The 18,766-nt window shown below is 35.2% G+C and overlaps 1 protein-coding gene across 8 annotated transcripts in view; it reads right to left on the bottom strand.

The window, feature by feature from the left end:
- The window catches only part of FER (FER tyrosine kinase), a 452,292-nt gene that overhangs the window by 242,355 nt on the left and 191,171 nt on the right, over nucleotides 1-18,766 (bottom strand). For all 8 annotated transcript variants that reach the window (XR_005235731.2, XM_037984945.2, XM_008014098.3 and 5 more), the window contains one exon: nucleotides 2,901-2,993. Coding sequence is in view for 7 of the 8 variants with exons in the window: in XM_037984945.2 (XP_037840873.2) it covers nucleotides 2,901-2,993 (93 nt within the window). In the remaining variant the exon portion in view is untranslated. The remainder of the gene's footprint in view (nucleotides 1-2,900; nucleotides 2,994-18,766) is intronic.

Raw genomic sequence — 18,766 nt, forward strand, 5'->3', positions numbered from 1 at the left:
ATTTCTACTTTCCAATATTTTGATTTTCTAAATTCTAGTACAAAGTAATTCTAAAATTAAAATAGCATCTATGTCAACAGAGTGTAGAAAATATGAATTTTAAGGAGACTGCTGTTGAATAATTTAATAATTCTTCTGATATCTATATAAAGAACAAATCATTTCAACCAAAATGTGCTTTATTTTTGTTTCAAAGAATATTTTTCAAAGAGTGCTACCATCAGAGGGGCATTATTCACTCCATATATCAGTGATACAACTAGTATTCATGAGTGTCTATAAGATGGAACAAGCGATTTGCTCAGCCACTCATTATAGAAATTCTGCAGTAGATGGATGGCCCTAGAGAAAGGGCAATGTTCTTGACATGACTGGAACAGATCTCATTAAATATAATATGGTTTGAAAGACTTTCAATTGGAATGGACCCTCATGATTGCCTGTAGGCTTTTAAAATATGTAATTAATACTGTCTAACATCTCTGGCCTTGGCTTCAGAGGCTTCAGAACTGAAAAATAGTTCTCAATGCAAAATTACAACCTCCTTAAGATGGGCAGATGCTAGATGCGACTGTAGCCTCAGTAATCTGAGATACTAATAAAAGGGCTTTTAACACCTTCAGTACACTGGAAAGGAAACACATGCTTGTAGCTGATATAACATATTAAAGTATTATTCTGATATTATATAAAATATATATTATATATAATATATATTCTATTATATATTATATATTATATATATTCTGATATATATTATATATTATGTTACAATATTCTATTATTATAACAATATTCAACATCTGATGACATCAAATACAATATTCAGATAAAAAAAATTCTGCTATCAGCTAAAGTCTTAAGTTCTTTCTTCTATTAAGACTGTTGATCTAAGCATTACATTAGACTCTTTAAAGGGAGCTGTACATTTTAATGATACTGTTAAAAACAGAGAAAAATCGTTATGTCAAGTCCATTGTGATTAATTCTAATTTCATTTTCCTATATATAATGCATTTGCTTTATTTTATCTAAAATTATGCTTTAACATTCTAATTTTTGTATGTTTACTTGCATAAACAGTGATTCACAGTTGTTGCATTTTAAAGATTTTAAGTTAAATATGCTTCCATATGCAAAAGACTGAATTTGAACTCTTAGGGAGGCCGAGGAGGGAGGATCACTTGAGCTCAGGAATTCAACATCAGCCTGGGTAATACAGTGAAACCTCATCTCAAAAATAAATAAATTAATTAAAATAAATAAATAAAATTTTGATCCTGTACCTCACTCCATATACAAAAATTAACTAATAATAAACAAAGATGTAAGTGGTAGGACTAAAACTATAAAACTCTAAGAAGAAAACAAAGATGAATTATCAGCATAATCTTGGATTAGACAATGTTTTTTTGACACCAAAAGCACACAGTCAAGGAAAAAATAAATTGCTCTTCAGCAAAATCAAAAACTTAAGTGTGTTAAAGGACATCATCAAGAAAGTGAAAAAAAAAATCCAAACGGTAAGAAAAAAATATTTGTAGATTATATGTATAAGGAGCTTATTTTCAGAATATAAACTCTTAGAATTCAACAATAAATAAGCAATTTTTAAATGTGCAAAGAATATTACTAAACACATGTCCAAAGAACACATATAAGCTGCCAATAAGAACATGAAAAAATGCTCCACATCATTAGTCATTAGTAAAATGGAAATTAAAACTACAGTAAGATACTACTTCATGCCCACTAGAATGCTTATAATATGAAAACATTCAAAATAACAAGTTTTGGCAAGAATGTGGAGAAATAAAAATATTCATATATTGCTGATGGGAATGTAAAATGGTACAATTACTATGAAAAACAGTGTGGCAATTCCTCAAAAGCTTAAATAGAGAATTATTACCATATAACCCAGAAATTCTACTCCTAGGTACACACCCAAGAGAAGTGAAAACATACAAAAATAAAAACACTTGACAATGAATGTTCATGCAGCATTATTTATAATAGCCAACAAGCTGAAACAACCAAATGTCCATCAGCTGATGGATAGACAATATGTGGTAAATATATACAATGGAGTATTATTCAGTCATAAAAAGGAACGAAGTACTGTCACATTGTATAACATGGATGAACCCTAGAAGAATTACAAATGAAAGAAACTACATGCAAAAGGCCACATATTGTATGATTTTATTTATGTATGTGAAATACCCAGTGTAGGTAAATCCATCAGGACCAGAATTAGACTAGTACTTGTTAGGGGTGTATACACTGGAGTGCCTGTGTATTTGAGGGGGAAAAAAAACCTCCTTCTCCAAATAAATAGAAGACCTAATGCTTTAGAGAAATGCTTCTGTGTGTTTATTCATGTGTATGAGATGGCCAAACCACTGTTACTAAAGATAACTAATACTCAAGCACTACTGTGATATGTCAAATCCACATTTCAATGATTATCAAACAGACTTCAATTTTATAATCAAAATGCTCTTTAAAATATAAATATACATATACACTAATACATTTTTAAAATATATATAGTAATCCCTACTGTAAAAGGGTTATGTTTCACTAGGAAAGAATTGTTTATACTATTCCTCCAGTAAGACCTCAAAGTACATAAAATGTTCCTCATAATTATTTGTATATTGTAAAGGAAGCCTATAATTCAAGTTTATTTCTGTATTCCCTATGTCAGTGTTACATGGGATTTTACTATACACATATATAGACATTCATATGCACACAAAAAGTTAAATTACGCACTTATCTTTCCATTTGTAAGTGCAAATTTATACACACACACACACACACATTCATTAATGCATCAGAAAGAAGTTAGACAATGACCATTTTCAGTAGCACAGAGAGTTAATCCTACTTACTGCTGAAGAGCTCAGTGTGGATTTTGGAGACCTAATTATTCCAGCAATTGAATGACGAATAGATTCAAATTTGGATAGCCTCTCCTTTCTTTCCTGGAGGGATTAAGAAACAAGCCTTCAGCAACAGTAAACTATCTAACATGTATACACATTTATGTATTTAGATACTTATCCACAGCTTATCCATCATGTCTTCCAACTAAATAAAATACAAACTTCCTCGCATTAAAGATAACAAATAACCAAATACACACAAACTCTATAGCATTTTACTTTACTGACCCCTCAACAAATGTCCTGATTTTGGGGAAAGAAATAGAAATGCATATAGCAATTCATATAGAATTCATATAGATGAAAACAAGAAATGCAAAGGAAATTCACAGAAAACCAAGTATTAATTAACACATGCAAAAAAGAACACAAGCTATAAGGAACCTATTTAACATAGACTATTTCAGATAGGACTATAGTTGTGAGGCAATTTCAAATAAGAAAAAATAATCACACACACACAAAAAAAGAAGAAAACAATATGGAACACATTTTTTAAAGGTGAATTTCACTTCAGTACCTAAGAAGTTTCCCAAAGATTCACATGATGATAATGACCATCATGATGATCATAATGACCATCACGATGATCCTGATGATAAGGAGAAAGGCGGGTGGGAGGAGAATGAAGTCAAACAAGAAGGTAATGGCAGACCTACCTACCACCAATCCTACCAAATCCAGATTGCTACTTGCCATATAATGCATATTTCTGAATATTGTATACCATAACGACGAAAACAAAATTTCAAATCTTTAGAACCATTTTACAAACATAAGTGAATGAGGTAGGTAACAGGGCAGAAAAAAAGAGGGAAAAAAGAAAAAAAAAAGAGGGAAAAAAGAAAAAACAAAACAAAACAAAACCAAAACTAGGAAATAAGAAGGGCACCAAGAGCAAAGCATGTGTGGTTCTGTAATGGCAGCACCGGTCAATTTTCCAACGATGACTGTATTTCAACTGCTAATCAGCAGCAGACAAAAGATCCTTTTGTCAAGTACATTATTTCTGTAGGTCTTCCAGCATTAGTGATGTCCAATTTTACTTATGGAAAATAAGTAAGCAAGTCACAAATAACATCTTTTGTTTCTTTTGTCTCCAATACCTAGGGTATATCTCTGTAATAGTAAATGTAGACATTCTTGGCCACATGCTTTCTCTCAAAACCCTTTGGTAATATCAAAACAAAACATTTTCTAAGTGAGTAATGCTAAAATTACCCAGTGGATTAGAATTATCTAATAGAGAGGTCCAGTTAGGGCATAAAGAAAACTTTAAAAATTGTTCCCTTATATTAAGTTACAAAACATAACATATTGTGTGTTAGATGGATACAATTAGTGAAAACACCTTTTCATATGAAGGTTCTTTTTAGATAGGTTGGCCTAAAAATATATTATCAGAAATAATAATGAGACCTTAAGTTTCATATAGCAGCAATCAAAATGCAAATGGGGTTAATAAAACATTCCAACCAGTGTTGGATCATTTGGTGCCCAGATTTCTACAAATAAAACGAAACTCATTTGCCATGTAGTTCCTGTCTGTGTAACATCTAGTAACAGCTTTAAATTACAGTCTACCTAATAACACATCGGACTGTGCTGAATTCATTGACAGGTTGATTTTCACATCAAAGAATCAAATGGTTACTTTTAAAAATTAAAATAAAAAAACTTCCCTTCAACTGCCATGAATACAATACCTAAGTTTGCTTTTAGGCCTGCCAGGGCTGGTGATGATACACTCATTTTACTCACCTCAAGTAATGGCAAGATACATTTTCCAGATAAAGGAGTTGTAGGAATTAGTTCTGGCTAAAGGATGGCCCCTCACAATGGAGGTAGCAGGGGACTAATGAAGGGGTGAAGGGAGAAGCAATGTTACTAAATAATACCTGATATTATAAAATAATATTCTGATGAGATGCTCAGAAAAAGTGCTGTTAAGTTCAGCTATTACCTTGGCTTGAAAAAAAAGTTTGAGGTACAGTATCAGTTTCACATCTCATTTAAGAATAGTTTTTCATTATGTTAAAATTAAATGAGGCAGTGTATGTGTTTGTGTGTGTGTGTGTGTATATACACATACACATAAAACTAAGAGACTGGTTCATAATAATTACAAGTGTATCTATTATCAATTATAAAGAACGCTATGCCAGGCTTGGTGGTTCATGCCTGTAATCCCAGTACTCTGGATGGCCAAGTAGGGAGTATTGCTCGAACCCAGGAGTTTGAGACCAGACACGGCAACACAGTGAGACCCCATCTCTACAAATAGTTTTTAAAAATTAGCCAGATATGGTAACGTGTGCCTCTAGCCCCAGCTGCTCAGGAGGCTGAGGTGAGAGGATGGCTTGACCCCAAGAGGTTGCAGTGAAGCCAGACTGTACCACTGCACTCCAGTCTGGGCAACAGATCAAGACCTGTCTCAAAACAAAAAATAAAAACAAACAGATAAGCTCTATTTTAAAAATACCTAAATTACTTAAAGTAAAATCCTACCTATCAAGTTTTGAAATTATCCTTCATTAGAAAACTGCAGTGAAACAGGCTCTTGCACTGCAATGTTCCATTTAGTGCCCCCATCCCCTGAGCACTAAAGCACAAAGATACAAAGGCAAGAATTAAGGTTCTGCTGATTGGAGTGGCTCTGACAAAGAAACTAAGCTCTAACCAATGACTGCCTATCTGGCTGCTGTAGAAAGTGACAACTTCAACCAAAAAGCATGTAACAGTTCTGAAAGTGAGGTTCTGAAAGAGGCACTAAGATAAAGGAATAACGTTCTTGAAGTCAGAAGCGATGAAGAGTATGAGTCTGAGCAAATTACTCAACTACCCTTGCTCTCAGTTTCCACATCAGAAAAAAGAAAGGCACTAGGCTAGATAAAATCTTCATCTCAAAAATTCTGTGACTTTTATCCAACTCCCCATCATTTGTGTTGCACTGATCATTAACGAAAACCCAGAGAAGAGTTTCATGGTACCAGGCTGGCAATCAGTACTTTCCTTAGAGCACTTAGTCACAGTTAGCCTGAGGTACCCTTAGAATATGAACCAATGAGACAGTTGAACTACCATGAAAGGAAGACTTATTGTTGTTGTTAATAACAGGTCTTTAAAACAAAAACTGAATATTATTTCTCACAGACTTATGTAAATAAACCGAATCTAATAACATTCTTGGACAGAACAATGCAAGTGATTATTTGGCCCTGTAGGAACAGCCAGCGACTTATTAAAATCAAGAGGCAATAAGAATCAAGAAAAAGATAATATTCATGCTCAAACTCCAGGCTGAGTACCAAATATCTTAGGGACTTCTTATGCAAAACAGCCATAAAATTCAGAGGGATTTTGTGAGAAATAACTGCAGGAAAATTATAACCCCAGAGAAGACTACCTTCTGAAAAAATTCTACATTATAGATCACTCATAATATAAATGAAATACTGTAAATATCAGTATGTCCTTCATTTTAAAAAAAAATGCACTTAGAAGTAACCTAAGGCTTTGAAAATGCTGATTTGCTGGGCACAATGCAAGATACATAGTTTCTATTTCCAACAGGATACAGAATTTAAGTATTTAAACAGTTTCTAAATGATTTATTTTAGCAATAGGGTTTCCGACTAAAGGCAAATCATTTTAGAAGTATTCACTCCTTAGTAACTTAGTTTGTCATGTTGTCTTTTCTCTTTGATGCTTGCATATTAAGATTCTTTATAAAAAGAAAGAAAACCCCCTTGCTAAATCAGGCATATTCATTTTCTGAAATAATGAAATTAGAAACCAAATACACAAAAGAAACATCTGAATGATTATTAAGATCTTGTTTTAAAACAACAATGCTAAGGAAACCTACAGTAAAACAGAATAGAGTTCAGTGAGATCTAGGTTGTAAAATGTCATAAATCATTCTTTTTGCTTTCTTTATTCTGTATCTCTTAAATAAGATGTCTGTAGGGAAATAAGACCCAAGAAGAAGGCTGTAATTAGCTTCCGTCCTATTCAATAGCCAGTTCACATTCCATGGTGCTTTTCCCAAATGTGTGACCAAAATGGCTAAATAAATATTTCTTTAAAGACTACTTTTTAGAACAGTCTTAGGTTCATAGCATAAGCAGGAGGAAGGAAAAGATTTTCTCATATGTCCTCTGCCCCCACACATGCACAGCCTCCACCATTATCAGTATCCCCCCTCCAGCGTGGTGCCTGTGTTACAGTTGAGAACTTTCACTGACAAATCATGATCACTCAAGAGTCCATAGTTTTCATTAGGGTTTGCTCTTTTCGTTGTACATTCTATGGGTTTGGACAAATGTTTAACAACATGTAGCCCACACTGTCCTAAAAATCCTCTGTGCTCTGCCTATTCATCCATCCCTTCACCAAAATACAATTTTTATAAATTATCCAGTACTACAAGATGCACACCAACCAGTTTCCTGATGAGCATCTCATTGATACAACAACTTAAGAGCTGATAAGACTTTGCTCAGTAAACAACTGTGTAATTTGTTTGTATGAAAAATTGTAACTATTATAAATTGAATTATCAAGGTATCTTAACTAAGATTCTGCTTTTGGTACAATTTAGGGACATAACGATACAGCAGTAAATTTTTCTACTTGACTTAAAACTAATAAATTGTGAGACAAGGAATACTTTATAATGAAAGTATTATTTAATTAAAGACCAATGTTTAGCAATCAAGGCATTTTACCAGCTTCAGTTACACCTTCACAAAGTCCCCAGCTCATTCCTCCATTTAACAATTTTGATAAAATCAAAATAACCTCTTTACCATTCCCTGCATACACTACATACACCTCCTCACTGCAAGTTCCCTATCTCTTGTCTCCACCTCTCATTGTCCCTTCTTTTCCCTTTCTACCTTATCATAATAAATGCTCATAAATATTAGCTATATTTATTTTTATTTTACTAGCAACGACAAGGACATTGGGCTGTTTTCACCTTCTGGCTACTGTGAATAGTGTTGCTATGGACATGTGTATACATGTACTTGTTTGAATATCTGTTTTATAGGAGTGAAATTGTAATTTCATGCTTAACTTTGAAGAACAGCCAAACTGTTTTCCTGGTGGCTGAACCAGTGAGGGTTCCGGTTTCTCCACATCCTCACCAACACTTATTTTCCATTTTTCTGATGGACAGTGGCTGAAAAGATGAGAAATTTCAGTAGAGATGCTAGTAAATAAATATAAATTCTGGAATTGAAAAATATAGTATCAGAGTTGAAAAACGCATTTGATGGACTTGTTAGTAGATAGACTGGACACAGAAAAGAGATTGGTGAGTGTGACAAGCTGCTTGTCTTCATTTTTGAAGGGTATTTTTACTGGATATTGAATTCAAGGTTGATGTAGCTTTTCTTCTTTTAGTACTTTGTCTTCTGACCACCACTGTTTCTGTAGAGACATTATCTACAATTCATATCATTATTCCCCTATCCATAATGTATCTTTTTCCCCCTGGCCATTTTTATAATTAACTATGATACGAGTAAATGTGATTTTTAAAATATTTCATCCTGCTTACGGTTTGTTAAAATTTCATGGACCGTTGGGCTGAAAGTGTTGGAAAGAATTTGATCATTAAAACCTGGAATTTTTACCCCAATATCTCTCTCCCCTACATTTGATATTATTCCATGACCTCAAACACTCCGTTATGTTTTTTCACTTTTTTCTTTTTGTTTCAATTTGGATACTTTCTACCAACCTGTCTTTACCTCTCACTGATCTTTCTAGTCTATCTAACAAGTCCATTGAATGAAGCTCTCAGTTCTGATACTGTATTTTTCAATTCCAGAATTTCCATTTATTTTACAGTATCCACATCTCTCCTGCAATTTCCAAGCTTTTCAGACACATTTTCCATCTTCTCCACTACATCCCTAAGCATTTTTGTAACAGCTATATTAACAAATGTCTCATAATTCCAAGATCTGGGCCATCTCTGAGTCCATCTATTTTCTTGCCTATGGGTCACATTTCTCACTTTTTGGTGTGTTATATAATCTTTGATTGTAGGCCAGACAGTTTGTATAAAACAACAGTAGAGTCTGAATTCAAGAATATTATCCTCAAGAAAGGGGCATACCCACTCCTTTTTTTGTCAGGCTGTTGGAGAGTTGGAGCTGTACTTAATAAGTTGGGTCTAGCCTTTGCCACAGTTCTAGTTTAAATCAATCGCCACAGCCTTCAAATACTTTGAGAGAGATCAGTTTTCCTTCATCTAAAAATAAAGCTGAGCCATGATGAGATTCTAGCATTCTCCCTCGGCTTCAAAGCTGATCCACCAGCTTTAGGAAATACAGGAGATCTCTCCCAGCTTTACAGTCTTTTGGGTGGGGGAGGGAAGCCTCTTTGCCCTCACCCACTACTTTATGTACCTAAGAAGACAACTTTCAGCTCTAATACACATTCCTCAGCCTAGTCTTTGGAGGGCCATTGCCCTAGACTGTGAAGACCCAGCATTCCCTACAAAGAATCAGTTTGGGAAAGGGCTCTTATATTCTTTTGTAAGTGAAACCCTAGAGTGCTCAGTTCTTCTGCCTGAACTCCTCCCCACTCCCACACCCCCCACCAGACACACACCCCACACACCACCTTTCTGATGTGTTGAGGATTTCACTTGAAATATCTCTCTCAAGTCTCCTCCTCTGATCTCCTCCTTCACTCAGTGAAAACACTTGCATAAGAGCTGGTGGATAGACAGTGCTTTGCTCTGTGGGTTAGGCTCCTCTAGATTCTAATCTTTCACATCAGCCTACACCTGACGCTACAAATCTCTCAAAAACTTTTAAGGATTCATCTGCTCATACAGTTCCACCAAGGATGAAAGTAATCATGGGTCTGTTTTTTCCTACAAAAGGCCTGTCACTTTCTGCATGTAGGTTCATTTAGGTTTACTTCTGTCCTTAGCTCTCTGATGAGGTTTCCAAAAACTATTATTTTGTAGCTTATTTTGGTTGTTAGGCAGATATGATGGTCTCTTGTGACTTTCCATTTTCAACCTGGATATAAATTTCATATGCTTTTCATTAAGGCCAGTAATTTATTTAATACTCGTGATCATTTTACTTTCCTTTATTTATAAAGCAGGAAAACGTAAAACACCTTTTATGGTTATTCACTAAAAAGTCCATCAAAAAGACCACTAATTTGCCAAAAGCTACAGGTTTGATTTTGACTACCATTTTCTATGACAGTCAATTACTACACAGTTCAAGGCTACATTCCTCAGAAAATAATTTAACAGGTTAAAGACCACTGTTTCAAAAGTTTGATATGTTATTTTGTGGGGTTTTGTTTTGTTTTGTTTTCCTTTATTGATGGGTTTCAGGGGATAGGGAGGATGAGTTTTATGGGTTTTGTATTTGCTGCAGAGGACCTCACAAGGACACGATAAAGACTACTAAGTACATATTTCATTTTTGTAAATGTTTTAAGTTTCCAACTTTATCTAAAAAGTTCCTGAATGGTTTTAATGTTTAGTATTCTTGTACTGCACATGCATCAATAATCCTCTTATCAGAGCTCCTTTTGTTACTGGAACTAGTAACTGGGAACATTTGGAGTTTCAAGTCCTCAGTCAAGATTTTATTTATTAGAATGGAATCAGAAACTTAAGGACCTAAACGAAAATCCTAAGATTTAATAAAAATACAGAAAAATTAAAAATTTTAAATAAAAAAATGGTAGTTATAATATTGTACTTCTTTTATCAGCTAATAAAATCCAACCAGGAGATACATTTTAGAAAGAAATCAGTCTGATTCTAAGTGCTTGTCCCATCCTCAGCCTCTCTGAGAGAAACTGTCACACTATGGGACATCAGTACATCCTGCCTGAGAATGAAGTCAATACAATAGAAGGTAGAGCTGAGAAATGAAAACAAATTCTTGACGACATGGTTTGAACTTCTGTGTATATCCAATTACGTGACTGGGTAAACTCTTTTACGTTTTAACTAATCCAACCTGGGTAACTATTGTATAGAACTAATATAGTAGGTTTTCCTGGAATATCAATTACTAATTAAAGATTTTCAATAAGCAACTTCAAATGTAACAATGATCACTAACAAAACAATATACTAACTTACATTTTTAGGTTTTAGACACATTTAATTTTAATAGGAAAAGAAATCTTTTGATATTGATATATATTAATGTAGATTAAACCTTCTTTATAAACTATATATGTTGTGATAATTATTCTCACTTATTCCCATTAATTTAACAGTTTCAGCACACAACAAATAAAACAACTGCTCAAAAGTATAGGAAAACTCTAGTTTAAATGGCCGTTAATAGATGTCATAGTACAAAAGGTTCTGTAGTCCCATAGATTTTAGAAATGCACAGTTAAACAAATTTAAACAGATTCATTAATGCAATATGTTTCAGAGCCTTAATAAAGAATTACTACTTGCATCTTTTGGGAGAGAAAATATTCCGCAACATACACCTCAGAAGGTGCTGTCACAAAGCTTTCAATCTGTAGGGGTGGGAGGGGAAACATTTTTATCCTCTCTACATCAGTCATGGCTTTTCCTTGGACACTATCATCACATGGAAGAGCTCTAAATTTAAGCTCCCCTCTTTTTGGCCACAATCTCCTATCCCATCAGTTTGCTTTCAACCAGTCACACTGTAACCATTTTTCAATCTCACTGGAACTCTTAAGTCTTCTAGTCTCCTACTTTCTCCCAATCAATCATCTTCTCTTCTCTTCTCTCTTTATTTAACTTAGATGCCAGGCTACATCGTTTTCAACGATACTCTTGCCAATGTTCTAAACTCCCTTGCTATCCTGTCTCTTAGGTGCTCCCTTGTGGCAAAATCCAACCCTGGATGGATCCAACTATCTGCTCTCTCTGAGTTCGCACCCAAGCAACTAAACACTGTTACAGAGTATCACATGATTACTAACTTCAAATGGGCCCTAAATATCTGGCCAACTCATTTCTTATTTTCCACTGTCATTGTCAATCATTTCAAACTTTTCTTACTTTTCTATGTCTAAAACCACCTTTTTCCATACCTTCTAGCTTCTATAGAATTAACAAAGGTAGGAACCTCTTCATCTTGCCTTTTCAAAGCTATAAACTTCTTTACCTTTTATAATCTCCTTCCTTTTTTGAAACATGGGGCAGATAACTCCCATCTAAGGATTACCACTCTACTTCACTTTGGATCTCATTGCTTACTGATCTCCCAGGAACCTTACACCTTACAAGAACCTAACGGATCTCTGAGGTACTGTCAACCATCCCTTCTTAAATGGTTCTTTCCCATCAGTCCATCAGTTTTTACATATATATAAATATATATGTCATAGAAAAAAAACAAGGAGGGAAAAGAGAAGGAAATAAAGGAAGGAAAGAGCAGAAGAAAGGGAAGGATGAGCCTCTCCCTTCACCACATATTCTGTTCCAGCTACTGCTTGCTCTTTATAAAAAAAAATCCTAAAAGAGTTATATATGCTCACTGTCTCAATTTTCCCTACTCCCACTCATTCCTCAATCTGCTCTTATTTGGCTATCACCCCGTAACTACACCAAAGCAGATGGTCTTAGGAAACCAACAGACTCCATTTCACCAATCTAACAGACACATTTCCCACTTCTCTTACTTGATGTCTCAACACAATTCCGCTCTATTGACCACATATGCCTACATGAAACATTTATTCCCCTACCACACTCTCCTCCAACCTCTCAGACTACACATTCTCAGTTTCCTCAGCAGGCTCACCCTCCTCTTTCAGGTCATTAAATGGTAATATGATTCTAGGCTCTACTGGTTCCAGGTTTCTTCTTTTCTCACTCTGTACTTTCTCCCTAGGTGATCTCTTTTATTTCTCAACTTCAATTACCACCTGAACCAAGTCTACTCACAAAATCTGCAATTTAAACTGTTTTAATTGAGCTCCAAACTTGTATGTTGGAACATCCATGTGACTTCTATTTAGATATAAAAGTCAACATATTACTGAACTCATAATTCCCAATGCTGGCCTTTTATCGGTTTCCCATTTCAATGAATGGTACTAATACCTCTGTCATATAAGCCAGATATCTGGAGGCCCAAGCACACACTCACAATATAATCTAAACTGCAAGAGGGCAGGGGGATTTATTGGTTTTTTTAACTCAAATTATTAAAATATTAAAATAAATGCTATATATTAATGATGAAGTTAAGCAAGACGGGAGCTATTAGACACCATTTAAATAGCAAATAAAAGGGAATATATTTACTTGAACTATTGCTTTGTGCTAAGAAACCTCAAATGACACATAAGAGAAAAATGAAATTAAAGTACTCAAATTTAACCCAAGTCATTCCAATTATAGGTAATCTTTTTAACTCAGACTGATTTCAAGAATCTGCAGTTATCCCTATTTAAATAGTAGGAAATTCTCAAAAACAACAGGAGAATACTATCTTGGGAGTTAAAAGATATTTTCCTTTGCATTTTCCAAAAAGATTGATTTTTCTAATTATTTTAATTTGAAAACCAGTTTATTGTACTTATAAATAGCTAAAAGTGTTAATACAGAGAATATTTAACTTCTTAATAAAATAAGTTCAAGAAAGGCATAGTACATATCTAGAAATAAAAATGTATTATTTAATCCAGACATTACCAATTACCAAATCTTATAAATAACACCTCCAGGGCTTAATTTTTATCAATATGAATGTAAGTTAGAAATCTTAGGACCAGGTCTCTATTTCTATGTAATAGGCTCTAGTCTGCTTCAGTTAATAAAGTACCCATGAGAACTGTTGTATACTGGGTATTTTCAGAAGTTCATTAACTATTACGTCAACAGGCAATTAAGCATAGGAGAATCGATATGAAATAAACAACATAATAAACCACTGGCCTAAAGCAGCCATTGTGTAACTCCTAACATCAGACTTACAACCATGAAGATCTCTGATTAAGAGTCATCATCAAAACTACAATTATTCATCTAAAAATTAACAATGGGTACTCACCAAATAACTGTATCAAAGGTTTAGCAAAATTATTAAAGATAGAATAATAGCCATTGATATTTAAAATTGTTTTTATATTAAGCAGAATTATTTTCCTTGCATAAAAAGTTTAAATACTGAGAATTTGAAAATCCTCTCAATCCCTTTGCTCCCAATGAATCCCTAGGTATTTTCCAAATAGTGTGAGCCAGGACTGTGAGCCCCAGAAATACTAAGTGATTTGCTGAACATCATGTGGTCAAGCAGCCGAAATTTAAATTCAGCATTAATACAAATTTTTCGCTATTAATCATTATGCTATTTTGCCTGCCTTGAATAGTTCTTGCAAGACACAGACCTCTTATTTCCCAAGGACTCTTTCCCAAACCACTCAAAAAGTAATGCTGTTTGAAGTCTGCTCAATAGATGTATATTTAATTGCTCCAATAACATAATAAACAGAGGACTTTCTGGTCTCACAATACAGATGTAAACACTTGATTCAGAATCTATGTTCTAGGTCTGGCTTTGACTCTAACTCGGAGTTGGACCATAAACAAAATATCTGTGCTTCTGGCAAAAGAAAAATATTTTATAGTATCTTCCAGTTCCGAAATACTATGACTCACAGAGTAGTACTCAAAAAATTACTTGAATAAAAGGGCAGAAAGAACCAGCTTCTCTCAAGTTAAGGATTTCACCCACAACCAAAGTTTTAATTTTTGAGAACTTTCTTGATAATTAAACAGAAGAGAGACACAAACTGTAGGTAGGTTAGATGGTGACCACCACCTCCCCCCACCCCGCTCAGAAGATATTTCCACTAAGAACCTGTGAACGTAACCTTACTTGGAAAAGCAAGTTTTACAGATTTAATTAAGTCAAGGGTCTCAACATGAGATCACACAGGATTATCCAGGGGCCCTAAATCCAATGACAAGTTTCCTCATAAGAAGACTTAGAAGAAGAAGAAACACAGAAGGTGATGTGAAGAAGGAGACAGATTACAGTGATGTGTTTATGAACGAAGGAACGATAGGATCTCCAGCAGCCACAAGAAGCTAGGATAGAGGCATGGAACAATTCTCATTCAGAGAATCCTGAAGGCATCAACTCTGGCAAAACCTTGATTTTGGACTTCTGGCCTCCAGAACTGTGAAAGAAGATATTTCTGCTGTTTTCAGCCACCAAATTTGTGGTAATTTTTTTATGGAGGTCCTAGACAACAGCACATAGCTGACAAAGAATCACTGCATATTTACCTTATAATCAGCAGCTACCTTAAATGTCCAAGAAAAGAAAAATCACCCCTATATGTAATACATTAATCAGGAAAATGGGTTAAGAATTGCATGATTCACATAGATTCCATGTAATAAAAATGTGCATATATGCTTTTTTCTTTTTTTCCAATCCTGTTCCTTCTGTAGATATATGCTTTTGTTAATCTTTCATTGCCCATCCAGTTTTTAGAACATTATTATCTCTAACTAAAGTGACACCTTGCCCCAAAATCCACTGTCAGAAATGTAGCTGTAGTTCCAAAGATGTTTTTTCCCAGCAAGAGCCCTGATAATTCCAGGAAACTGTACAGCAACATTTACAGCTCAGCAGTAGCAAGGTCACTGGATGATCTCCCTCTGGCTATTCACCCACCCACAGTGCAGTAGCTGGAAAACTAGCTAACTTTTTATTTGCTTTGCTAGCGTCTATTTTCACAGTAATTAGCACATGTGGTTTGAAGTTTCTTCTCATATTTTGGAGTCCAATATAGTTGCTGATAAGACATCAGCAAAGAAAGGACTTTAAAAAGCAACCAACTCCCAAGACAAAAATAAGTTGGTCAATATACGTTTATGTAAACAGGGCATTACTAAAAAGATTAACATTAAAAATAAGTGTGAAAATTACTGGGCCAAAATTTTTATTCTATCACATTTTTTACAAAGCTGTCATATAATGAAATGGTCTTAAATAGAATCAGTGGTAGAAGGAACCTTCTGTGTTAAAGATTTTCTATTTCAGCTTTTTCACTTCATAGTACATGAGAAAATGAAGGTCAGAGGGGGTGAAGTGACTTGCAATAAGGCACAGAGAAGATAACAAAGTAACTCTTTGCTTACTGTCTTGGTACTAAGCCAGGTTGCCTAGATTACATACAGAAAGCCAAGAAAATGCTGGGCATCAGTCATTCACTCAAAATTAAGAAAAGTATGCCCTCTCTCACCACTCCTATTCAACACAGTACTGAACAATAATTACAATCAAATTAATAATATTATATATAAAACTATGGTTAATTTATACCTAAGAATTATGTGCTATTTTTTTTTTCCCGAGATGGAGTTTCAGTCTTGTCTCTCAGGGTGGAGTACAACGGCGCATTCCTGGCTAACTGCAACCTCTGCCTCCCAGGTTCAAGTGTTTCTCCTGCTTCAGCCTCCCAAGTAGCTGGGATTACAGGTCCCCACTACCACACCCAGCTGATTTTTCTATTTTTAGTAGAGATGGAGTTTCACCATGTTGGCCAGGCTGGTCTCGAATTCCTGACTTCAGGCATGCACTATTTTTAATACCACATCTCAAGAAAAGAGCCATTTTTGGCCTGGGATGGTAAGAGAATTTAGACATGAATGAAAACTATGAAATATTAATGACATAAAATGATCAGAAACTTAAAGATAAAACAGTAAGAGGAGAGGCCCTTGAATATAAACACAGGAAATTTTGGATCCACATTTCAGAAATGCTTCGTTCAGTGACAAATTTATTAAATTTCAGTGTAGCTCAGTGAGACACCAAATGATTTTTTTATTGTAAAATACATGGAAAAAACAGAGTAATATCACTATTGCTGAAGTTTTAAGGGCTACATGAAAGATAACAATCACAATATACCATTTGAAGTCTCTGTTGAAAAGAGAATACTAACCTGCTTAGAAAAGGTCTCAAACACTGACAGTAGCACTAACTATGAGCCAAGCACCATTGCCCATTTTAATCTTCTATGAACACTATATAGCAGGTCCTGTTATTATCCTCATTTTAAAGATTAGAAAGCCAAAGCCTAGAGTGGTTAAATAACTTTTCCAAAGATAATAATAAAAAGTTCTTATGCAGAATAAGAATTCTTATAATCAAAACTACAATGTAATTTAAGCCAAGTCATATTTTTCCTTCCCTACACTGATAGAGGAGCAACAAAATTATTCATAGAACTAATGGGTTGGGCCAGGGGAGGGAATGTGAGGGAAGGAGAAGGGATGGGGAGAGGAGAAAAAGGGGAGGGGAGGAGAGGGGGAGAGGAGGGGAAGGAAGGGAGGAGAAGGGGCAGAGAGGGGAGGGGAAGGGGGAAAAAGGGGAGGGGAGGAGAGGGGAGAGGAAGAAAAGCGGAGGACAAGGGGCAAAAATGGGGAGGAAAGGAGAGGGGAAGAGGAGGGGAGGGGAGAAGGGAAGGGGAAGGGAGGGGAAAGGAAGGAAGGGGAGGGAAGGGGAAAGGAAGGAAGGGGAGGGGAAGAAAAGGGGGGAAAAGGGGAGGGGAGGGGAAGAAAAAAGGAGGGGAGGGGGAGGAGAAGGGGAGGGGAGGGAAAAGGAGGAGAAAGAATTAATGGGTAGGGCCAGGCATGGAGGCTTATGCCTGTAATCCTTTTACTTCAGGAGGCCTGGGCAGGAAGACTGCTTGAAGCCAGGAGTTTGAGACAGCCTGGGCAACAAAATAAGACTCTGTCTCCACAAAACATTTTTTTTTTCAGTTAAAAAATGTTAAAAAAAAAAAAAAAAAAAAAAAAGGGGGGGTACCAATGTGTTAATATCTGCAACTGCTTCATTGCTTAAGAATTATACATAGATTCAAAAAAAATCCATAAATTATCTTGAGAGTGTAAAGGTACAAAAAACAAACAGCTAATTATTAGATATCTTAAAACTTCAGAAATTCACAATTTTTAAAACAATAACTTACCTTGGAACTAAAAGGCACTAATGAAATGCCTCATTGAGCCATACCTTTAAAAAGATTATCTTCAAAAATGGATAAATTCGTGGACACATACACTCTCCCAAGACTAAACCAGGAAGAAGTTGAATCCCTGAATAGAACAATAGCAGGCTCTGAAATTGAGGCAATAATTAATAGCATACCAACAAAAAAAGTCCAGGACCAGACGGATTCACAGCCAAATTCTATCAAAGGTACAAGGAGGAGCTGGTACCATTCCTTCTGAAACTATTCAAATCAATACAAAAAGAAGGAATCCTCCCTAACTCATTTTATGGGGCCAACATCATCCTGATACCAAAGCCTGGCAGAGACACAACAAAAAAAGAGAATTTTAGACCAATATCCCTGATGAATATCGATGCAAAAATCCTCAATAAAATACTGGCAAACCGAATCCAGCAGCACATCAAAAAGCTTATCCACCATGATCAAGTGGGCTTCATCCCTGGGATGCAAGGCTGGTTCAACATATGCAAATCAATAAACGTAATCCAGCATATAAACAGAACCAAAGACAAAAACCATATGATTATCTCGATAGATAAAGAAAAGGCCTTTGACAAAATTCAACAGCCCTTCATGCTAAAAACGCTCAATAAATTCGGTATTGATGGAACGTACTTCAAAATAATAAGAGCTATTTATGACAAGCCCACAGCCAATATCATACTGAATGGGCAAAAACTGGAAAAATTCCCTTTGAAAACTGGCACAAGACAGGGATGCCCTCTCTCACCACTCCTATTCAACATAGTGTTGGAAGTTCTGGCCAGGGCAATCAGGCA

The sequence above is a fragment of the Chlorocebus sabaeus genome, chromosome 23 (assembly GCF_047675955.1).
Source record: "Chlorocebus sabaeus isolate Y175 chromosome 23, mChlSab1.0.hap1, whole genome shotgun sequence".
Taxonomy (NCBI): Eukaryota; Metazoa; Chordata; class Mammalia; order Primates; family Cercopithecidae; genus Chlorocebus; species Chlorocebus sabaeus.